Genomic DNA, 25,622 nt, shown 5'->3' on the forward strand with positions numbered 1-25,622 from the left:
GTCCAAGGTGGTGAAAGTCCAGGTCAAGCCAAGTTGGGAGTTCTGGCACTATTTGGGGTGGCGGACGAGCCGGGAGTGCAGGAGGCGAAAGAGGCCGGTATTCTGGCCTTTGCGTCCCTGGTAGCCCGGCGGAGGATCTTGCTATTATGGAAAGACGCGAAGCCCCCCAGTGTGGAAGCCTGGATAAATGACATGGCAGGGTTCATCAAGCTGGAGAGGATAAAGTTTGCCTTGAGAGGGTCTGTGCAGGGGTTCTTCAGGCGGTGGCAACCGTTCCTAGACTATCTCGCGAAGCGTTAGAAAGAGGTCGGTCAGCAGCAGCAGCCCAGGGAGGGAGGGGAGGGCGGGGGGGGGACTCTTTCGGGGGGGGGTATAGAGGTGGGCGGGGAAGGGGGTTTTCCTCGGGGCACTTGAAAAAATAAAAACATAAACATATGGGAGAGTTAATATGTGCGGGCGAAACCCATTGTACAAGTTCTGTATTATGTTGGATTGATATGTTTATGCTCTGTTCTGTTCCTTCTCTTTTTCTTTTCTGTTACGGGGGGGGGGTTTAATTGGTTGAAAATTTTTGTTGGAAAAACTTTGAATAAACATATTTTTAAAAAAAGAATGAATTGTGCAAATAATTGGAGATTACCATTTATCATAACTGTGCCTTAAGGAAGTGGCTTGAGAGATATGAATGCATTGGTGGTCATCTTCCAAGATTCTATGGACTCTGGAACAGTTCTTAAAGATTGGATGGTAGCTAATGTAATCCCACTACTTAAAAAGGGAGGTAGCAAGAAAACAGGGAATTATAGGCCAGTAAGCCTGATAACAGTAGTGGGTAAAATTCTAGAATCCAGTGGAGTTTGCACCTTCTCCCTGTGTCTGCATAGGTCTCACCACCACAACCCAAATATGTGCAGGATGGGTGGATTGGTCACGCTAAATTGCCCTTAACTGGAATTTTAAAAAAAAATCTAGAATCCATTATCAACGATTTTATAGCAGAGCACTCAGAAGACAGAATCAGCATGGATTTATGAAGGGGAATCATGCTTGTCAAATCTACTGAGTACGTAACTAGTAGAGTTCTGTAGCCACCTAAAATGGCTGATTCCCTATTAATTTGGCCAAAACCCGATTTGAAATGGTTCACCGAAAAGGCTGATGGGAAAAGCAGCCAACAGGACACAAACGGACAGCTGCAGACAGAATAGCATATTCGGCTCTGGGGAAGTCGGCCCAGAGCGATACAAGACCATTAGCAGCACATCAACCCAGACATCTACAGTTTAATCGGCTATCCCCGGGAACAATTGCAACATATTAGCAATTGAATGCCGGGTCAGACCTGTCGGCGCCTGCAGTGGCCGAAACAAAGACAGGTGAACGACCACCCCCCAATCAAGGAATCGCCCCGTTACTGGACGTATCGAACCCAGTGATTGGGAACAAGTCCAATCACTTGGAACTCAGGGTCAAGGGCTGCCCCGAGAGGCGGGAAGCCCCTGGGCCCTATAAAGTACGGGGCCAAGGTCAGATCTCTCTCTCTCTCTCATCTTCGCCTGCTCACGACCTTCGCAAGAACATCGACCAGAAAGCGTAAGTTTGAATCCAGCGATCGCTACCCGATAGAGACTCCTAGCCATCGACCTGTATCAGCCTTTTGAATCCCGCGGGCCAGATCCGATTGGATAAGCCTTTTGTTTCCCTGACCTGGTGGGCCCTTCCTAAAGCTAAGTATTGGCCAGTAGTGATAGGTTTCTATATAGAGAATAGCATTATTGTGGAAGCATTACTTGTTATATCTAATAAATGACCTTTGATTTCAATCTTACTAAGCGGTGTGCTGACTTATTAATCATAACTCGAGCTTGAACTACGTGGCGGTATTAGAAAGATACCTGGCGACTCATGAGCAAAGGTGACGTAATTAGAACTAAATAAACTAAGGCTAATAAGAGCAACAGTTGATGAGGGGGAGCCAGTGGATGTGGTTTATTTGGACTTTCGGAAGGCTTCTGACAAAGTCCCACATAAGAGATTAACGTGTAAAATTAAAGTATATGGGATTAGGGGTAATATATTGAGATGGATAGAAGTACTTTGGGATGTAGATTATCAGGCCCTGGGGATTAATCAGCTTTCAATCCCATCAATTTCCCCCACACCATTTCTCTACTAATACTGATCTCCTCTCACTAAACCCTACATTCTCTAACGTTTCAGGTAACTTATTTGTGCCCTCATTTGTATGTATTTGGCAGACAGGAAACAAAGAGTAGGAATTAACGGGTCTTTTTCCAAACGGCAGTCAGTGACTAGTGGGGTACTGCAGGGATCAGTGCTGGGACCCTGGCTATTCACAATGTGTATTAATGATTTGGATTAGGGAACGAATTATAATATCTCCAAATTTGCAGTTGATACAAAGTTGGTGGGAGGGTGAGCTGTGAGGAGGATGCAGAGGTCCTTCACTGTGATTTGGACAAGTTGAGTGAATGGGCAAGTGAATGGCAGATGAGTTGGTTGGGATTGGATTCGCTGGAGTTCAGAAGAATGAGGGGGAATCTCATAGAAATCTATAACATTCTAATAGAGCTAGAGAGGGTGTATGCAAGCAGCAGCAAAAACTCTTTGAGGAAAGGCGGGAGACAGAAAGTAGGCAACTACAGGCTAGTTAGCCTAACATCTGACATTGGGAAAATACTAGAATCTATTATTAAGGACCTTATAGCAGGGCACGTAGAAAATCTTAATGCAATCAGGTAGAGTCAAGATGGTTTTGTGAAAGGAAAATCATGTTTGACTAATTTATTAGGGCTCTTTGTGGATATGATGCACTTAGATTTCCATAAGGTGTTTGAAAAGGTGCCACATCAAAGATTACAACAGAAAATAAGAGCTCATGATGTAGGGGTAACATATTCGCATGGATGGAGGATTGATTAGCTAACAGGAAGTTGAGAGTAGGGATAAATGGGTCTTTTTCAGGTTGGCAAAGTGAGGAGTGGCAAACTAATGGAGTGGCACAAGGATCAGTTCTGGGGCCTCAACTATTTACAATTTAAACTAATGACTTGGATGAAGGGACTGAATGTATGGTGGCTAAATTTGCTGATGACACGAGAATAGATAGGAAAGTAAGTTGTCAAGAATAGGTAACAAGTCTACTAAGGGATTATAGATGGCTTAAGTGGGTAGGCAGAAAATTGGCAGATGGACGATAAAGTGAGAAAATGTGAACTCCATCCATTTTGGCAGGATTAATAGGAACGTAGTATTTATTCAAATGGAGAGAGATTACAGATCTCTGTGGAACCTGTATGTCCTGGAACAAGAATCGTAAAAAGTTAGTGTGCAGATACAGCAAGTCAAATGGAATATTGTAATTTATTGTAAAGGGAATGAAATATAAAATTAGAGAAGTTTTGCTACAATTGTACAGAGCATTGGTGAGACCATATCTGGGAGTATGGTGTATAGTTTTGATTTCCTTACTCAAGAAAATCCTGGGATGAAGGGTAGAAAATCTTAGGAGGCCCGAGAAGGTAAGTTAAACAGTATTTAATAAACCAACACAAAGGCCGCAATGCGGCTTACGTTCAAAGGTCCCGGGAAAGTTATTACAAAGGGGTTATCTTACGAGGAAAAAATGGACCTGTATCTATTGGATTTTAGAATAATGAGAGGTGATTTGGTTGAAATATACAATATCCTGAGGGAACTTGACAGGGCGGATGCTGAGAGAATGTTTCACCTTATAAGAGAGACTAGAACGAGGGGACAGTCTAACATTTTTTTCCATTTTTTTTCCAATTAAGGGGCAATTTTAGCGTGGCAAATTTAGCATACACTGCACTTCTTGGGGTTGTGGGGGTGAGACCCAAGCAGACACGGGGAGAATGTGCTAACTCCACATGGACTGTGACCTGGGGTCGGGTCCTCGGCGCCGTGAGGTAGCAGCGCTAACCACTGTGCCACCGTGCCACCCTAGGGGTCTCCCATTTAAGAGCAAGATGAGAATTATTTTTCTCTCAGACGGTCACTAGACCATGAAATTCTCTTCCCCAGAGGAATGGAGGCCAGGCTTATTTAATATTTTTAAGGCTTCGTTAGATAGATTCTTGATTGACAAGGGAGTCAAAGGGTATAGGGTAGATAGGAAAATGTAGTTGAGGCCTCAATCTGATCAGCTGTCATCTTATCAAATGACAGAGCAGGCTTAATGGCCGTAATAGCCTACTCCTGCTTATAATTCATATGATTGCATACCAAAATCTTGATCAGCCATCTATTACTATTTGAATTTTATTTTTAAAAATATTACATGCTGTAAAAACTAATCTATAAAAATAAACTGTAACTGCATCACCCCTCATCAGCTGGGCTTTGCAAATCCACACAAATGTCCCATATAACACAGTAAGAAGTCTTTCAACACCAGGTTAAAGTCCAACAAGTTTGTTTCGATGTCAACAGTAGTGGACCCGCCAACAGTAAGGGCATTCAAATGGTCATTGGATAGACATATGGACGATCAGGGAATAGTGTAGATGGATTCATGTCGCATTACATTCATGCCCCACCATCTGGCCTGCGAAATCCTACCAACTGTCCTGGCTTGACACAATTCACACCTCTTTAACCTGGGGTTACCCCATCTCTGGATCTGTAAAGATTTAATCACCAGCTAATGCTCGCATTCCAAGCATTGTCTGGCATCTTTGAATCTGTCCATATATATGTTTCTGGAACATACCTCTTAATTCACCTGAGGAAGGAGCAGCGCTCCGAAAGCGAGTGACATCGAAACAAACTTGTTGGACTTTAACCTGGTGTTGAAAGACTTCTTACTGTGCTCACCCCCGTCCAACGCCGGCATCCCCACACCATATAACACAGTTTGAGTATTCATTCAGTAAAACTATGATTATGAACTCTGGAAATAAAAATCTTCTTCAAAATTTTCTTGCAGCGAGTATTTTTAAAATTTTTGTGAATATTGGAGTGCAAAACGGTGGGAGAATTGTCCTATTTCATGTTAATGGGCTTTGCCATTTTTAATTCCACTAATTCCACTGAGATTTAATACAACCCTGAAACCTAATTTGTATAAAATTGCAGCAATTCCTTGTTGGTTGGAACCATAGTTCCACCCAAACTTTCCTAATTCTCCTTTCGTACACACCAACATCCTTGGGAAAATGCTATTGTATTTAAATGAATAATCCTAATGAAGGACTATTCATTCAATTTCATTTTGGACTTTTCCGTTTGATTCAGCAGGAACGTGCCTTGAAGCAGGTCTCAGTTAAAGTTATGGATAGGACAATGAGATTGTGGCTAAAATAATTCTGATTTGCAACTTACAATCCAAGTACAAGCCCATAGGAAGTGGAACCTTTGACAGAGTCAGCTTAAAAGGCAGCAGAAAAGTCAACCTATTCTCACTTGTATAAAATATTTATTCTATTTTAAGCAATGTGTAGAAGTAACCTGGCTTAAAACAAAGGCACAATTTTTCTGGAGTCGGGCATTTCTTGATGTGCCCCATTTGTTAAGAATTTTTTTCCTCATCAATAAACTTGAAAAGAATTTGCCCTAAAAAAGTGTGAAAAGTGCAAACGACAATGACACAGCAAATTCAATGGGGCATCTGGGATCTGGTGAACAACAGACCAAACATTCTTCTCCTTAACCAATAAATTAAAGATTATAAAAGAGGAGAATTATGGAGAAGGAAATACGGTGGTTAGAGTCAAATTAAATGCAGAAAGAAAATACAGATAAAGTCAGAATGATTAGATTGAGTCGGAACGTAAAGATACAAAAAAGAGAAGTACGAAAAAAAAAATGTGAAACTTCGCGAGACAATTTATTTACCACCTGAAGGGATCCTGATGTGATTATTATCAGCCTCGACTTTCTGCAACAAGTTTATTTCACTTTAACGCCACAAATGCAGCACTTTCTTGAAACATGGACAAATTGAATGTAAACTCCCTTTTTTAAGAGGCTTTTGGCACGCAAATCATTCAGCAATTTCTGTTAATTTGAAACTTGCAGCAAATGACTTCCTCATGTGCGATTTCCTCAAACTCAAAAGTCTCCAGGTAAGGATTTCCCAGCAATTGCCCAGACGTTCAACCTTCCATTGGGCAACTGCCATGCAATCGGAACCATTCAAGGGTACGACTTAAATGGCAAAGTTCAGACGATTCAGACTGTCTTGCAGTAATTGTCATCCAGGGAAAGTTCGAAGAATTAAAACCGTTTCAAACTGGGTGACTATGGTACTGACGTCCACAACACTCCTCTACCCCAACTGACCACCCGACCTGCAGCCCCCGATCACATGACAACCAGCCGACCACCTCCTCCCACTGACCACCTGACCCCCCCCCTCCCCTAACTACCATTATCATCCAACACCACCCAACTTCCTCAACGAATCCTACCCATTTATCTTACAAAGCTACTTTCTCCCTGGCTTGAAAGTGGCTGGACCTTTAAACTTACCTGCTTTACAGCAGCTTGTGGCACTGTAAAAGGGGGGAGTGGCTTCCTTAAGTCGGACTGTGCAGCCCTAGACTGAAGATTTCAGGGCTGCGCTATCCTACACAGTTCTCGCCCAGCCTGAGTCGTTAGGCTGGTCAAGAAAGGATTGCCTGGATTTCCAGGAAGGAAGCTAAGAGTGGAGTGGCAATCCCGCCCCCGCCCCACTCCCCGCCCCCCGCCCCACCATCCCCGCCCCCCCCCCCCCCCCCACACCACCACCCCACTCCCCGCCCCCCAAGGGCAGCACGGTGGCTCAGTGGGTTAGCCCTGTTGTCTCACGGCGCTGAGGTCCCAGGTTCGATCCCAGCTCTGGGCCACTGTCCTTGTGGAGTTTGCACATTCTCCCCGTGTTTGCGTGGGTTTCGCCCCCACAACCTAAAGAAGTGCAGGCTAGGTGAATTGGCCACGCTAAATTGCCCCTTAATTGGAAAAAATGAATTGGGTACTCTAAATTTATTTTTTTTAAATATCCCCCCTTTAAGTCTTTAGAGGCTTACATCACACTTTACTCTCTGTTCTCTTAAATCTTTTGCAGTTCCAACTATTCCCTTTGCTATTCTTTATATCTCTGTCTGTGGGCTTTTATTGTTGCCTTTCTTTTGTTGACCAGGTTTATTCACAAGTCAGTTTTACCTAACTTTAAAATTTTGGTTTGTGACTCACCTGTTGAATAATATCGTGGCCACTGTCAACTAGATGCTTCCTTACCATTAGATTTTGACTAATTCTAGCTCGTTCTTCATAATTAAGTCCAAAATGGCCTGCTCTCAGGATTCGGACAAAGCTCGGCACAACATCGAGGGCTGAAGGGCCTGTTCTGTGCTGTGCTGTCCTGTTCTATACCATTCCAGAAAAACAGTCTAATATACTCAACAAATAGGGTAAGATTGGGACTCGAGCTGTTCTGTTTCACCCAGCCTATGTGAAAAACTTTTAAAGAACTTTGCATATCAAACAAATTTTTCTGATCAACTTTATTGCTGCTGTAGCCACCTGAGTTGGCCACTTCCCGACTTAAAATGGAGAACCGCAAAGGCTGAAGGGGAATTCAGCCAACACAGGCAAAAACTAGCAGGTGCAGGTTTACTGTGTATTAGACTCTGCAGAAACACAGACAGCATCGATACAAGCAGCTATCTACAAAGTAATGTAGCAGCCATCTACATAGTAATGAGCGATCCCCGGGAACAATCGAAACATTTTGAGGTAAACAAGGCCAAGCCAGACTCCTCGGGCCAGCAGGAGCCAACACAAAAGACGGTAACGGACACTTAAAGACCGCCCAACGATGAGGGAACAGCTCCAGTTTTGGAAAAATCGAACCAAGCGATTGGAACGAAGTCCAATCACTCGAAACCAGGTACGGGGTCCGCCCCGAAGGGCGGGAAGCCCCTGGGGACTATAAAGTAAAGCCCCCAAGTTCAAATCGTCCTTCTTGACAGGGTCACTCTGCAACGCGAAGCAACCCCTGAGAGTGAACTGTCCGGCGGCCTCCAAGAAAGTAAGTCGCAAGTCAACGCTCGCTACGAGATAGGCGCTCCTAGCTACCAGTCCATAACAGCTTTTGAATCCCACAGACTCAGAACCCGAACGAAAGGCCATTTGTTCCCCTGACCTGGTGGGCCAGTCCGAAGCTAAGTATAGGCCTGTTAGTTATAGAAATAGCCTAGAAAGTAGAGTTTATGCATGAGTAGCGATTTACTGTGTATAATAAATGTGTATTCATTTGAATCTTACTAATTGGTGTGTTGAGTTATTGATCATTACTTGAACTTGAACCTCGTGGCGGTATCATAAAGATACCTGGCGACTCTAGAGCAAAGGTTATAAAACAGAGCCAATTGAACCAACCAAAAGTTAGCAACACTGCTACTTGGAGGTCTGCAGACAACTACCAGCAAAGTTTTGCATTTTCATTCTGATGCACGATCAATTGCACAAAGACTAAAGTTGGGTACAACTGTGGCTTTATTACAGTCAGATGCGTGGCCTCCTGCTGCAGCTGGCGAAATGGCAGGGCACTGGAGGTCATGCATATTTATACAGTTCTCCCTGGGCGGAGCCAGCCGGCAGGAGCTATCAGCGAACCTGTAGTGCAGGTCCTACCTTACATCTCCTATTACAGTGGATCACCACACATTATTCCCTCAATTCTACCTACAGCAGTTCTATAGCTTGCTCAACCTTACGGGTATACTCTCTTTCTGATAAAGCAATAGTCTCCTTCACCAATATTCCTACTCCTACTTTTCTAATTTCCCTGACCTTTTAAATTCTATAATCTGTAATATTTATTTCCCAGCCATGCCCAACTTGTAGCCAGAATTCCATGATGACCATTACCTCGTAACCTTTAATACAGTTTTGCACTTCTAATTTGTTTGCGTTATTCCTTATGCTACATGCATGGTGGCACAGTGGTTAGTACTGCTGCTTTACAGCACCAGGGTCTCAGGTTCAATTCCCGGCTTGGCTCGCTGTCTGTGCAGAGTTTGCACATTCTCCCTATGTTTGTGTGGGTTTCCTCTCGGTGTTCTGGTTTCCTCCCACAAGTCCCGAAAGACGTGCTTGTGGACATTCAGGATTCTCCTTTAGTGTACCCGGACAGGTGCCGGAGTGTGGCGACTAGGGGATTTTCACAGTAACTTCATTGCAGTGTTAATGTAAGCCTACTTATGACAATAATAAAGATTATTATTACTATGTATAAACTCTTATTGGGCAACAGACCTGTTGATCCTGATGCAACTTTTCTCACACTTTCAAAGCTATCATCCCTCTTTGTTTATCATCACACCCAAACCAAAGTCCTGTCCCGAACCTTTCATCTCTTTGGCTATTTTTACCTTTGTTATTAATTTTGCTAATGCCCCCCCTCATTATTGGTTTATAACAATCATATGGGGCCTGAACGTCCGTGAAGTGGCAATTACTACACTGCTTGGAGCCGTACGTTTCTAACTAGGTTCTCCAACCCGGGCCTGCTGAAAAATGTGCTGCCTACCCGATTCCCAAATCCTTCCAGTGCATGGCATCAACGTCGGAGGAAGTGAAGCCACGTACCCTTAATTTAATGGTCCTGGTGTTAAAATGCCACTTTGAGGAGCCAGGGAGAAGTATATGAGGTAAGTGGGAAGGATAGGCAGCACGGTGGCGCAGTGGTTAGCACGCTGAGGTCCCAGGTTCAATCCCGGCTCTGGGTCACTGTCCGTGTGGAGTTTGCATATTCTCCCCCTGTTTGCATGGGTTTTGCCCCCACAACCCAAAGATGTGCAGGCTAGGTGAATTGGCCATGCTAAATTGCCCCTTAATTGGAAAAATTGAATTGGGCACTCTAAATTTATTAAAAAACACCTGTGAAACTATTTATTTGTTGCTATCCTTCTCCTCCCCCTCATCCTTCTAAACTCCAACGAGTACAGACCCAGAGTCCTCAACCGTTCCTCATACAACAAGTTCTTAATTCCAGGGATCATTCTTGTGAACCCATGACCAAGTCTAACACAATGCCTCAAAGTATCTACTCTTCAGGGAATCTCCAGCAAGCATTTATTTTAAAAAAATTTAGACTACCCAATTATTTTTTTCCAATTAAGGGGCAATTTAGCGTGGCCAATCCACCTAACCTACACATCTTTGGGTTGTGGGGGTGAAACCCACGCAGACACGGGGGGAATGTGCAAACTCCACACGGACAGTGATCCAGGGCCGGGTTTCGAACCCGGGTCCTCAGTGCCATAGGTTGCAGTGCTAACCACTACGCTATGTGCCGCCCACTAATCTCCAGCAATCATAACAAAGTTCCATTGGTCATCTCTCTCTGACAAGTCCATAGAACCCTACAGTGCAGAAGGAGGACATTTGGCCCATTCAGCCGCCCTATCCCCCTAACCCCACCTACCCTGAACATCTTTGGACCACTAAGGGGCAATTTAGCATAGCCAATCCACCCAATCTGCACTTCTTGGACTGTGGGAGGAAACCGGAACACCCGGAGGAAAGCATGGTTGGAATGAATGATTGTCTCACTTTTATGACATCTTAATTGCATCTTTTGCAGACACACCACCTGCCTGTATATTAAACCAAGATTTTTAAAACTATAACTACACCAGATATATATATTATATATACACCTTAACCTAGGTTTTTAATAACATTACCACAACAGATAAAAATATATGATACAGCCTGTATAAAAATTTCCGACATTCTTCACACTGAAAACTGCCTCTACATTCCAATTAAGCAAACCCATATATTTCAAATACCACTTATGTATAAAATTAACAACCAGGTTTTACTTGCTTATCTTGGTTCAGAGCTCTTGGAGAGAGAAACCTGGAAATAAAAACGTTCTGGCCAGCTTCGACTCCTGTAGGCAACTAACTTTTCAGATAGACCTGGCCCCTCCCATTAGCTATTTTGTTGTACTCAAAGCACATAGCATTCTTTTGCCCCCTGCTATAGGTTGTGCCTTTACTTGCTTAGCCAGGGCCAAATACAATATCTCACTTTTACTCACAGTTCTACCAATCATACGGTCTGTGTGTGATTTTACCCCAGGTTTTAATAACATTACTGCAAAAATACAAACTATAAAATATGACAATTTCTTATATTCATCACACCCGTGTGGAGTTTGGAAGTTCTGGGCCAAGGTGACTTGGAAAAAAATCCTTTCAAAAGATTTCCTTCTTAAGAAAAACTCCATTCTGATTTTAAAGGGGTTTCAGATTGGATAACCTAAAATATCATAAAATATAGTTCAGGTTTAATTACTTTTCATGTTAATTTTCAAAGTGAATTAGCACAGAGGTTGCTTTCAAAGATGAAACAATACCCCATCAGTTCGAGTGAATGGGCTCTGACTTGTAATCAAATTTAAATCCCAACACCACCTTGCATTTCGTTACAGCAGGTCTCAGTTTGAGGATAAGAACCAAAAGTAATGCAAAAAGTCAGATTTTTATTCAACATTTTGATTAGTGATTCAATTGGCTGTATTATTGGCATAATACTGTCATAGACGTGAATGGTTGAACGGTAGGGGGAACATTTCAAGCCAGAATGCGCCATGCACTTCCTAGATGTGTCTTTGTCTGCCATCAAGCACATCGATTCCAGTCCCATTTCGTAGCACTTGGTCCATAGCCTTGTATCCTAATGTGTTTCAAGTGCTTATGTAAGTGCTTATTAAATGCTGTGAGGGTTCCCGCCTCTGCCACCCTTTCAGGCGGTGAGTTCCAGATTCCACCACTCTCTGGGTGAAGACGTTTTTCCTCAAATCTCCTCTAAATCTTCTGCCCATTACCTTAAATCTATGCCCCCTGATTATTCGCCCCTCAACTAAGGTAAAATGTTCCTTCCTATCTACCCTATCAATGTCTCTCTCAATTTTGTATACCTCAATTAGGTGCCCCTGATTCTTCTCTGCTCTGAGGAGAATAACCCTAGACTAACCTGCCTCTCTTCAAAGCTGAAAAGCTACAGTCCAGGCAACATCCTGGTGAATCTCTTCTGCACCCTTTCTAATCCAATCACATCCTTACTATAGTGTGGCCACCAGAACTACACACACTACTCTAGCTGTGGCCCAACGAGCATTTTATACAGCTCCGCCATAACCTCCCTGCCCTTGTGTTCAATGCATCGGCTAATGAATGCAAGTATCCCATGTGCCTTTTTAACCAGTTTATCTGCATTTCCTGCTGCCTTCAGGGACCTATGGACATGCACCCCATCGTCCCTCTGGTCCTCTGTACTTCCTAGCGTCCTACCGTTCATTATTTATTTAACAATTTATGAAAAAGATAAATAGGAGCCTCTGGGAATCTGTGCCATCGAGATTATTTATCAAAAAATATACTTTCTTTGTAAAATATCTGAAAGCACATTATCAAAATGGACATTACACAAAGCGCAATAATATTCAACTTCTCTATATACATCATGTTGCACTCTGAGATGCTTCAATCAAATCAAAGAAATATTACAGATATTTGAAAAAGATCGTTACAAATAGTGCAACGATATTTAAGTTGTCTACATTGATCAAGGTGCACTCTGAGGTGATTCAATACAATTGTGCTATACGTAATATTTAGTGTACATATTTCATGTAAGTCATACAACCCGAAGGGGTTCTTGTACAATTCCAAACTCCTAAGTTCACTATGGCTGAAAGGTCTTAGACTGGGATCTTCCCCCATTGCGTCTCTGCTCCAAGCTTTAGCGCATCCCTCAGCACGTAGTCCTTGACTTTGGAATTGTGCCAATCTGCAACGTTCGGTCAGATACAGTTCTTTGCGCTGGAAGATCAACAAATTTCGAGCAGACCAAAGAGCATGTTTCACTGAGTTGATGGCCCTCTAGCAACAACTGATGCCTGTCTCGGTGTGCGTCCCAGGGAACAGCCCGTAGAGCACAGAGTCCTGCGTCATGGAGCTGCTTGCGATGAACCTCGACAAACAACACCTCATCTCTCTCCAGACCTTCTTTGCAAATGGACGTTCCACAAGGGGGTGGACAACGGTCTCTTCCCCACCACAGTTACCTCGAGGACAACGTGCGGATGGGGTGAGACTCTGGGCACATAGGAAGGATATGATGGGAAGTGCCTTTCTCACCACCAGCTAAGCTAGGTCTTGGTGCTTGTTTGACAGTTCTGGGGATGAGGCATTCTGCCAAATGACCTTGACAGTCTGCTCCATCCAACAGGATCCACCATCTTCTTTTACAGAAGGGCCCCTGGGATGTGCAGACCACTGTTGAAGGTGTTTCTCTGCATAACTTTTTCCACGAGGGACAGGTGGTATGGCATGCTCCAACTACTTGGAATGTTCCGCAGCAACATGGCCTCACCCATCCTTCTCAATACTGGGGACAGGTAGAACCTCAGCACATAGTGACACTTGGTGTGTGTACATCGAGGATCTATTCACAGCTTGATGCAGCACATATGAAGAAGGCCATCAAGATTAGGACGAAGTTGAGCATGATTTTTGCCGCTTTATCTAGAGGTTTGTACATCGCATCCCTTTGAACGCAGTCCATTTTGACCCGCAGATGAAGTGAAAAATGGCTCAGATAATGCTATAGTGCAGGAGTGAGGAATGGGCCAGACCTGCACCACGTACAGCAACTTCCTTTAGAATTTTTAATAATTTATAATTTTCAGTGCCGAGGGAGGCCATTTGGCCCATCGAGTCTGCACCAGCCCTTGGAAATAGAACCCCACTTAAGCCCACACCTCCCCCTATCCCCGTAACCGAGTAACACTGCAACATTGAGAGTGCCTCGCACCTGATGACCAGATTCTTACGCGCAATGGAGAAGGAGTGTCGCTCCCACATACCCAGTTTTTGGTTCATTGTACCACGTTCCTTCCACTTTTCCACTGGTCCTTCCTTACCATATCCCCAACATCTTCAGGCAATCTGACCTGAAGGTGAAAGGGACACGAGATTGGTCAGCCCAGTTCCCAAAGAACATGGCATCTCTCTTGCCACAATTTACCTTGGCATCCGGGGCCTGTTCGAACTAGTCACAGATGTTGATCAGTCTGTGCACTGACAGCAGATCCAAGCAGACGACAATAATGTCGTCCATGTACAGAGAGGCTATGATTTGATTGCCTCCGCTGCCTGGTATCTTCCTCCTCTTATTCCCAAATCCTCCCTGATGGACTCTGCAAAGGGTCCTATACAACACACAAACAGGACGGGAGACAGAGAGGGCAGCTCTGACCAACTCCAGATTTAATTGGAAAGCTTTCCGATTCCCATGCGTTGATTGAAACTGAGTTACTGATGTTTGTGTAGAATGGTTGGTCCAATTGCAGATTCACCCCCAAAACCACAGTTTTGAAAGCACATCCATCATGTAGGTGTGCAATATTCTGTCAAAGGCCTTCTCCTGGTCCAGGCTGATGGGGCAGGTATCCATATCCCTGTCCTGCAAATAAGCAATCGTGTTCCTGAGTAGCACGAGACTATCAGAGATCTTCCTGCCAGGTACAGCGCAGGTCTGGTCAGGGTGGATCACCGACTCCAGAGCAGACCTAACCTTGGACAGAATTTTATAGTTCACATTTAACAGTGAAATGGTTGGCAATTGCTGTCTTCCCTTTCCCTCTTTCGCTTGTAGATGAGGGTAATGAGGCCTTTCCTCATGGATTCAGACATGCTCCTGATCAGAAGCAAACTCTTTCTGAACCTAGCCAAGGAGATTCAGCAAGAGAATGCCATTCAAGGGATGACTCTCTCCAGGCACAATAGATGGAATACATCGGCTGGCGAGTGCAACTCATTTGAAGTATCACTTGCCGGTTAATGCATGTTTAATTTGTGTTGCTTCTGATAATGATGAAGTAAAAGTTCCCAAAAAATGAAATATCATTCCAGTAGTTGTTTAGGTTCTTTTGGTATATGGTTTTCCCAACAGAGATCGCAACAAAAGCAATTCCATACTAATAGCATAAAACAATGTCAAATCCCCTGAAGGGCAGAAGATAATTTTAAGAAGGAAAAGTACGTAAAAGCACTTTCTGATTATACTGCAGGCTGAGTAGAAAGTTATGCAATATATTTAACGTGTATTAATTAAATTTGTGTGAAAATTCATTGCACTATGCTCTGTTCACTCACCTGCTGTGATGCCTGAACCTGCTGTACCACTTGTGTCGGCACTCCAGACTGTGCACCAGCTGAAGAGGAGCTGGAATCTGAGCCTGTATCGGTCGGCCTCATGTTTGCTTCTAAACAAAAACAGTAACAACTTTTAAAACACCCTCATAACTTCAGTTTTTATTTGTGAAAATCTTGGCATTTACTTTTTTTAAATCCAAAGTAACAAACTGATCTGAGGTGTTTGTAAAATTACAGGACCATTTTCAGCTCCACTACTCTTTATATTTTATTTATTTATTGACAATTCGTTGTTCCAATGATGTTTCATTCTGAACCTTGACCATGTTTTTTTGCTTTTTCTTTTCAACCTAGGATATCGTTCGTTACCATACGTTCCATCGAGCCTGCACCACCATATATGATCATGGCTGATCTTCAGCTTCACCTCCACTTTCCATCCATATCCATTGATTCCCTGAGAGGCCAAACATCTGTCCATCTCAGTCTTAAGTATATTCAATACTGGAGCATCCACAAACCTCTAGAGTTCCAACACAATTAATTTCCCCAAACGGTGGCAGTGCTAACATTATTGATAGTAAGCAGAGGTAGGTGTTATCCCACCACAGCATGGCAAACTGGGGGAATTGAAATTCAATTAATTAATAAATCTGGTTTAAAAATGCTAGTCTCATTCACAATAATGGCAAAATCACTGAATTGTTGTAAAAATCCATCTGGGTCACTAATATCCTACGTTGGAGGAAATCTGCCTTTTTTGCCCTGTCTGGCCCACATTGACTCCAGACTTACCGCAACGTGGTTGACTCTTAAAGGCCCTCTGATATTTCCTAGCAAGCCACTCATTTCAAGGGCAATTAGGAATTGGCAATAAATACTGGGCTTGCCAACCACACTTACATTCCAAGAATTAATCAAAGAAATTTGAAGACAGCAGTTGCATGATCGAAACTATGACATTTGGGATACAAATGAGACCTTAAAGATATAAAGTTACACTCAGTTTTGACGGGATAATTTATTCCAATAGACAAGTAAGTTACTTTAAATTGTCACTATGATGTGACTTGTGCATGAGTAATTTTCATCTGTAATTTCATCGGCGGATCAAACATATATTGAGCTGTTTAAAAATAACTTTTTGAAAGCAAGAAAAAAAAACAAGATGGCTGCCACAAGTCACCTGATTTCTGGTTTTGTTAGTTGATCTGCTTTGGTCAGTTCCAATGTGAATTACAATTCAGACATGTCACAGCATCCTTCCGTAGAATTTCATGCCTGCTAATGTCAAGAACTACGTCAAAATGATTTGCTAAATACCGTGCTGAACCTCATATTTACATTTCTACAAGGCTATCTCTCAAGCAGAGACTGAGGGGGCGATTCTCCAATATTGGGCCCAAGTGGTCGCGCCGTCGTGAACGCCGTCGCGTTTCACGATGGCACGAACCGGGCCCGGGCACGACAGATTCTGGCCCCCATAGGGGGCCAGCACACTTACGCGGTGCCAAATGGGCGCCTCGCCAACCCGCGCATGCGCAGTTGGGCCGCGCCAACCTGCGCATGCACAGGGGACTTCTTACGTGCGCCGGCCCCGACCCAACATGGGGTCGGTGTTCAGGGGCCGACTGCGCCAGAAAGTAGGTCCGGGGGGGGGAAAAGAGGCCGGCCCGCCGATTGGTGGGCCCCGATCGCGGGCCAGACCCCATTGGAGGTGCCCCCCCCCCCCCCCCCCCGGTGAAGGAGCCCCCTCCCCCGACCGTTCCCGCCGGCAGTGACCAGGGGTGAACGGCGCCGGCGGGACTCTGTTGTATTGGCACGGCCGCTCGGCGCAAATGGCACCGATTCTCCACACCTTGCAGCCCGGTGCGGGGCTTGGAGAATCGCCCCCTGAAAGTCTGCTCAGAGAATAGTTACATGGAAAGGTGTTCTTCCCATTTTATGAATATGGATAATGGATATTCAGGAGTTTAAAGATAGAAAATTATAGAATCTAATACCCACAGCCATAAAACAGAAGCCATGGTGTGTTCAGACATCAGCTATGCAAATTCCATCTGAAATAATTCTGGGGAGAGAAGTCATGTGACTTGAGTAACAAATTTGAAATCTCTTTCAACATACCATGCAAGCTGCTGAAATGGTAGTCGGGAGAAGCTGCCAATTAAGCAGTAGCAAGTTTCCTTCTCTTCTCCCCCAAGATTCAGTGACCACGTTGCGCCCAGCGTGGATTGGGGCACACTGGGTGAATAGCAGGAGGGAGCAAAATTGACAATCACACTGTGCGCGAACCATTTTGCCATTCATCCGGTCCGCTCCCGATGGAGAGTTCCAGGTCAAGCCCATTGATCTGCTTCCTTTCCCCGCCCGGCAGAACCTCTTCTCATGCTGTCCGCAATGACAGTCGCCACCAGGCGGCATTGCTGACCCTGCTGCTGGTCCTCCAACCTGCTGAGGGGAACAGGATGCCCTGCCACTCATCCACAGCATGGAGAAGCCTCGAGAGGACAGCATCCCCAAACGGGGAGCACGGCTGCGTGCTGCCATGCTTGTGTGTTGACTGGGAGTGAGGGGTGAGGTAGTGCTTAAAAGCAGTTCCCTTTTGTTAGCGCCGAGCTGCTGAGGCGTGATTTGGGTGAATCAAATGGCAAGAGAGCCTGTAATGCCACAAGACTCTTGGGGCCGCGATTTCACCAACACAGCCATTGCAGAATACCCAGCCAAACGCACCCAAAACCAGATTTCGACATTTTTCCGTTGAATCCTGCCTCCTATCTCTATTCCAGTTTAAAATCCAGCACATGGATAAAGAATTTTTAATTGACAGGAACCACAGAAGTAAAAATCATTGGATTTTTTGAAAAGACTGATTATATCACCAGAAATTGCAGTCTACATGGGCTTCAACTCCATTGAATTTTCAAGATCAAGAAAAGTGTTTTGTTTCCGCCATGGATACCAGCAAAGGACTCAAACGGGGAACTGTATTTTTTTTTCCTTTTTGCACTGAACTCTAATTTGGCTAAAAAAGTGACTTTCTACAGTATATCTTGCAATTATGCACATGTGTGTGTGTTTGTGTGAGAGAGTGAAAGAGAGAGAGAGAGAGAGAGGTGGCCAAGCACAGACATTGAGCAAATATGTTCATCCTTATGAATTTACAAAAACCCTGTTAAGGTCAGACTTGGAGTGGTATGATACGGGGCGGCGGGGGGGGGGGGGGGGGGGGGGGGCAGTGTATTCCACACACCCACCACTCTCTGTGGAAAGAACCTACCTCTGACATCTCCCCTATACCTTCCTCCAATGTGGCCATGACAAGATCCATAAGTTTTATCCAGTGTAGCCTAACTTGTTAAAACCAAGGGACATGGCATCAATTTAAGAAAGTTGGCTACTACCATGATGTCATTAAATGTCAAGGATATTACATAACTGAAATCATGAAGTCAATATATTATGTAAAAAGAGTCAACAATCACATCAGCTGAAATCATCCCTCAATGCTATTCGTGTCACTTTCAAACCATCTCACTTGCTGCTACTAAGTACATGATCAACCTGGTTATTTCATGTTTGATTGACGGGGCTCTGGACCACAATCTGGCAAAGCTTCCCATCAACAGGTCCAGGCAGCAGGCCATTGAGGAAGTTGTCCGACCCGACTGTTTGCTCCTCTTCTGCGGCTACTTTCACAGCTGGGTGAAAGGGAGTATGCGGTGTCCACGGGCACCCTTGAGACCTTCCATCCCCATTTGGAACCACAGGGGCTGGGGTGCCTCACTGACCCCGTTAATCACATTTTGGTTTAATGTTTTAAAGTTTCATTTATGATTCGCTTTTTGTTCATGGCAGTTTCCCTTAAGGGACTGTCCCTTTAATTTGTCCTTCAGTTCATTTGGTTTCATTTACTTTGTTCTTTGTGTTAAACAAAACAGTTGTACAGATTTACTGGGGGAAATAAGGATTTAAGAAGTTTCAGATTATAGATGATTAATAATGTAAGAAATAGAAGCAGGAGTAGACAGTTAGGCCCTTTGTGCTTGCTCCGCCATTCAATATGATCATGGTTGATTTTCTACCTCAGTTCCACCATTTAAAAAAATAAATTTAGAGCACATAGAACATAGAACAATCCAGCACAGTACAGGCCCTTCAGCCCACGATGTTGTGCCGACCATTTATCCTAATCCAAGATCAACCTAATCTACACCCCTTCAATTTACTACTGTCCATGTGCCTGTCTATAGGAGTCGCTTAAATGTCCCTAAGACTCCACCACCTCTGCTGGCAGTGTATTCCACACACCCACCACTCTCTGTGGAAAGAACCTACCTCTGACATCTCCCCTATACCTTCCTCCAATCACCTTAAAATTATGTCCCCTCGTGACAGCCATTTCCACCCTGGGGAAAAGTCTCTGCCTATCCACTCTATCCATGCCTCTCATCACCTTGTACACCTCTATCAAGTCACCCCTCTGCCTTCTTCGCTCCAATAAGAAAAGCCCTAGCTCCCTCAACTTTTCTTCATAAGACATGCCCAGGCAGCATCCTGGTAAATCTCCTCTGTGCCCTCTCCAAAGCATCCACATCCTTCCTATAATGAGGCGACCAGAACGGGACACAATATTCCAAGTGTGGGCTAACTAAGGTTTTATAAAGCTGCAGCAAAACCTCATAACTCTTAAACTCAATCCCCCTGTTAATGAAAGCCAACACACTATACGCCTTAATAACAACCCTATCAACCGGGGTGGCAACTTTGAGGGATCTATGTACGTGGACCCCAAGATCCCTCTGTTCCTCCACACTTCCAAGAATCCTTGGCCACTCTTGACCACTGCTACTCAAAAATCAAGGGTGCCTACCATTCCATCCCCCGACTGCACTTTGGGAAATCAGACCATAAGACGGTGCTCCTTCTCCCGGCATACAAGCAGAAACTCAAGCGGGAGAATCCAGTTAAGAAGGTTGTGCAGTGCTAGTCCGAGGAGACAGAAGAGCTCTTACGTGACTGCTTAGAGGCAGTGGACTGGTCCATAATTTAAGAACTCAGCAACCAACTTAAATGAGTATGCTACCACCGTCACAGACTTCATCAGCAAATGTGTGGACGACTGTGTGCCAAAGAAAGCAGTACGTGCATTCCCCAACCGGAAACTATGGCTCAATCGCGAGATTGACTCCCTACTGAAGGACAGATCTGAGGCGTTCAGACGACCCTGACCTATACAAGAAATCCAGTACGACCTCCGCAAAGCCATCAGAGATGCCAAGAGAGAATATCAAACCAAGCTAGAGTCACAGACAGACTCTCGGTGGTTGTGGCAAGGACTAAACAACATAACGGGCTACAAAGCGAAGCCGAACAGTATCTCTGGCGGCAGCGCACCCCTCCCCGATGAACTCAATGCATTCTATGCTCGGTTCGAGCAGGTAACCAACAATCCGCTGTCGAGTGCCCCAGCAGCCCATAATTCACCCATACCCACCATCACAGCTTCCAAAGTCAGATTGGCCTTCCTGAAAGTGAACCCTCGGAAGGCGACGGGCCCGGACGGGATCCCTGGTCGTGCACTCAGAGCCTGCGCGGACCAGCTGGCAGAGGTATTCGCGGACATCTTTAACCTGTCCCTACTCCACTGCGAGGTCCCCACCTGCTTCAAGAAGACCACCATCATACCGGTACCAAAGAAGAACCAGGCAACGTGCCTCAATGACTACCAACCAGTGGCCCTGACTTCAGTCGTAATGAAGTGCTTCGAGAGGTTGATGATGAAGCGCATCACCTCCATACTCCCAGAATGCCTTGATCCACTGCAATTCGCATACCGCTGCAACCGGTCCACATCAGACACCATTTCCCTGGCCCTACACTCATCCCTAGGGCATCTCGAAAACAAGGACTCCTACATTAGACTCCTATTTATTGACTACAGCTCCACCTTCAACGCCATAATCCCAGCCAAGGTCATATCAAAGCTCCAAAACCTAGGACTTGGCTCCCCACTCTGCAACTGGATCCTCGATTTTCTGACCAACAGACCACAATCAGTAAGAATGAACAACAACACCTCCTCCACAATAGTCCTCAACACCGGCGCCCCGCAAGGCTGCGTACTTAGCCCCCTACTCTACTCCCTGTACACACACGACTGCGTGGCAAAACTTGGTTCCAACTCCATCTACAAGTTTGCTGACGATACGACCATAGTGGGCCGGATCTCGAATAACGACGAGTCCGAATACAGGAGGGAGATAGAGAATCTAGTGGAGTGGTGTAGCGACAACAATCTCTCCCTCAATGCCAGCAAAACTAAAGAGCTGGTAATTGACTTCAGGAAGCAAAGTACTGTACACACCCCTGTCAGCATCAACGGGGCTGAGGTGGAGATGGTTAGCAGTTTCAAATTCCTAGGGGTGCACATCTCCAAAAATCTGTCCTGGTCCACCCACGTCGACGCTACCACCAAGAAAGCACAACAGCGCCTATACTTCCTCAGGAAACTAAGGAAATTCGGCATGTCCACATTAACCCTTACCAACTTTTACAGATGTACCATAGAAAGCATCCTATCGGGCTGCATTACAGCCTGGTATGGCAACTGCTCGGCCCAGGACCGCAAGAAACTTCAGAGAGTCGTGAACACCGCCCAGTCCATCACACGAACCTGCCTCCCATCCATTGACTCCATCTACACCTCCCGCTGCCTGGGGAAAGTGAGCAGCATAATCAAAGATCCCTCCCACCCGGCTTACTCACTCTTCCAACTTCTTCCATCGGGCAGGAGATACAGAAGTCTGAGAACACGCACGAACAGACTCAAAAACAGCTTCTTCCCCACTGTCACCAGACTCCTAAATGACCCTCTTATGGACTGACCTCATTAACACTACACCCTGTATGCTTCATCCGATGCCAGTGCTTATGTAGTTACATTGTAGTTGCCCTATTATGTATTTTCTTTTATTCCCTTTTCTTCTCATGTACTTAATGATCTGTTGAGCTGCTCGCAGAAAAATACTTTTCACTGTATCTCGGTACACGTGACAATAAACAAATCCAATCCAATCCAATCCTGCCTTTAATCCTGTATTCAGCATTCAAATTCGACCTTCCAAAATGTATCACTTCACATTCATCAAGGTTGAACTCCATCTGCCACTTCTCAGCCCAGCTCTGCATCCTGTCAATGTCCTGTTGTAACCTGCAACAACCCTCAACTCTATCTACAACTCGCCTAACCTTCGTGTCATCGGCAAACTTACTCACCCACCCTTCCACCTCCTCATCTAAGTCATTTATAAAAGCCACAAAGAGCAGAGGTCCCAGAACAGATCCTTGTGGGACACCACTGGTCCACCAACCTCCATAGAACATAGAACATTACAGCGCAGTACAGGCCCTTCGGCCTTCGATGTTGCGCCGACCTGTGAAACCACTCTACAAGCCCATCTACACTATTCCCTTACCGTCCATATGTCTATCCAATGACCATTTGAATGCGCTTAGTGTTGGCGAGTCCACTACTGTTGCAGGCAGGGCATTCCACACCTTTACTACTCTCTGAGTAAAGAACCTACCTCTGACATCTGTCTTATATCTATCTCCCCTCAATTTAAAGCTATGTCCCCTCGTGCTAGACATCACCATCCGAGGAAAAAGGCTCTCACTGTCCACCCTATCCAATCCTCTGATCATCTTGTATGCCTCAATTAAGTCACCTCTTAACCTTCTTCTCTCTAACGAAAACAGCCTCAAGTCCCTCAGCCTTTCCTCATAAGATCGTCCCTCCATACCAGGCAACATTCTGGTAAATCTCCTCTGCACCCTTTCCAATGCTTCCACATCCTTCCTATAATGCGGCGACCAGAATTGCACGCAATACTCCAAATGCGGCCGCACCAGAGTTTTGTACAGCTGCAACATGACCTCATGGCTCCGAAACTCAATCCCTCTACCAATAAAAGCTAACACACCGTACGCCTTCTTAACAACCCTCTCAACTGGAGTGGCAATTTTCAGGGATCTATGTACATGGACACCGAGAACTCTCTGCTCATCCACACTGCCAAGAATCTGACCATTAGCCCAGTACTCTGTCTTCCTGTTATTCCTTCCAAAATGAATCACCTCACACTTTTCTGCATTAAACTCCATTTGCCACCTCTCAGCTCAGCGCTGCAGCTTATCTATGTAACTTGTAACATCCTTCCGCACTGTCCACAACTCCACCAACTTTAGTGTCATCTGCAAATTTACTCACCCATCCTTTTACGCCCTCCTCCAGGTCATTTATAAAAATGACAAACAGCAGTGGTCCCAAAACAGATCCTTGTGGTACACCACTAGTAACTAGACTCCAGTCTGAACACTTCCCATCAACCATCACCCTTTGTCTTCTTCCAGCCAGCCAATTTCTGATCCAAACTTATAATCTCCCTGAATCCCATGCTTCCGTATTTTTCATAGAATGTACAGTGCTGAAGGAGGCCATTCGGCCCATCGAGTCTGCACCGGCTCTTGGAAAGAGCACCCTACCCAAGGTCCACACCTCCACCCTATCCCCACAACCCAACAACCCCACCCAACACTAAAGGCAATTTTGGACACTAAGGGCAATTTATCATGGCCAATCCACCTAACCTGCACATCTTTGGATTGTGGGAGGAAACCGGAGCACCCGGAGGAAACCCATGCACACACGGGGAGGATGTGCAGACTCTTCACAGACAGTGACCCAAGCCGGAATCGAACCGGGGACCCTGGAGCTGTGAAGCAATTGTGCTACCCACAAGCCTACCCTGGAGAACCTTATCAAACGCTTTACTGAAATCCATATACACCACATCAACTGCTTTACCCTCATCCACCTGTTTGGTCACCTTCTCAAAGAACTCAATAAGGTTTGTGAGGCACGACCGACCCTTCATAAAACTGTGTTGACTATGTCTAATCAAATTATTCCTTTCCAGATGATTATACACCCTATCCAGGCGGAATACTTTCCATTCACTCCCACTCGCTGTCTTCTTTTGGCCAGCCAATTCTGTATCCAGGTAGCCAAATTTCCCTGTATCCCATGCCCCCTAACTTTCTGAATGAGCCTACAATGGGGAATTTTATCAAATGCCTTACTGAAATCCATATACACCACATCCACTGCCCGACCTTCATCAATGTGTCTCGTCACATCCCCAAAGAATTCAATGAGACTTGTGAGGCATGACCTGCCCCTCACAAAGCCATGTTGACTATCTTTAATCAAACTATGTTTTTCTAAATAATCATAAATCCTATCTCTCAGAATCCTTTCCAATATTTTGCTCATCACAGACGTAAGACTGATCGGTCTGTAATTCCCAGGGATTTCCTTATTCCCTTTCTTGAATAGGGGAACAACATTCGCCTCCCCCCAATCATCTGGTACTACTCTAGTGGAGAGAGTGAGGACGCAAAGATCATCGCCAACGGCACAGCAATCTCCTCCCTCGCTTCCCGTAGTAACCTTGGATATATCCTGTCAGGCCCAGGGGACTTATCTATCCTGATGCCTTTCAAAATTTCCAGCACATCCTCCTTCTTAATATCAACCGGTTTGAGTCTATTAACCTGGTTCACACGGTTCTCATGAGTAACAAGGTCTCTCTCTCTAGTGAATACAGAAGCAAAATATTAATTTAGGGCCTCCCCCATCTCCTCAGACTCTAGGCACAAGTTCCCTCCACTATCCCTGATCGGCCCTACTCTCACTCTGATCATCCTCTCATTTCTCACATAAGTGTAGAACGCCTTGGGATTTTCCCTAATCCTTCCCGCCAGGGCTTTTTCATGCCCCCTTCTAGCTCTCCTCAGTCCATTTTTGAGTTCCTTCCTGGCTACCTTGTAACCCTCTAGAGCCGAATCCTCAACCTTCTTCGTCTTGACTAGAAGCTCCACTTCTCGTCATCCAAGGTTCCTTCACCTTACCATTCCTTCCTTGTCTCAGTGGGACAAAACTATCCAGCACTCGCAGTAAGTGCTCCTAAAACAACCCCCACATTACTGTTGTGCATTTCCCCAAGAACAATTGTTCCCACTTTATGCTCCTCAGCTCCTGTCTAATAGCAGTATAATTTCCCCTCCCCCAATTAAATACCTTCCCATACTGTCTGTTCCTATCCCTCTCCATGACTATGGTAAAGGTCAAGGAGTTGTGGTCACTGTCACCGAAATGCTCTCCCACCGAGACATCTGACACCTGGCCTGGTTCGTTGCCGAGCACCAAGTCCAATATGGCCTCCCACCTCGTCGGCCTATCTACGGATTGAGTCAGGAATCCTTCCTGTACACACCTGACAAAATCTGCTCCATCCAAACCATTTGCACTAAGGAGGTTCCAGTCAATATTAGGGAAGTTGAAGTCACCCATGACAA

The 25,622-nt window shown here is 45.1% G+C and overlaps 1 protein-coding gene across 10 annotated transcripts in view; it reads right to left on the minus strand.

The window, feature by feature from the left end:
- rfx1a (regulatory factor X, 1a (influences HLA class II expression)) overlaps positions 1 to 25,622 on the minus strand; it is a 182,580-nt gene that overhangs the window by 89,303 nt on the left and 67,655 nt on the right. For 6 of the 10 annotated variants that reach the window (XM_072491099.1, XM_072491094.1, XM_072491096.1 and 3 more), the window contains one exon: positions 15,201 to 15,310. In XM_072491099.1, the coding sequence (XP_072347200.1) occupies positions 15,201 to 15,310 (110 nt within the window). Of the gene's footprint in view, positions 1 to 15,200; positions 15,311 to 16,386; positions 16,482 to 25,622 lie in introns of all 10 variants that reach the window. The other 4 variants (XM_072491098.1, XM_072491097.1, XM_072491095.1 and 1 more) reach the window with 2 other exon arrangements.

Source organism: Scyliorhinus torazame, chromosome 27, assembly GCF_047496885.1.
Source record: "Scyliorhinus torazame isolate Kashiwa2021f chromosome 27, sScyTor2.1, whole genome shotgun sequence".
Taxonomy (NCBI): domain Eukaryota; kingdom Metazoa; phylum Chordata; class Chondrichthyes; order Carcharhiniformes; family Scyliorhinidae; genus Scyliorhinus; species Scyliorhinus torazame.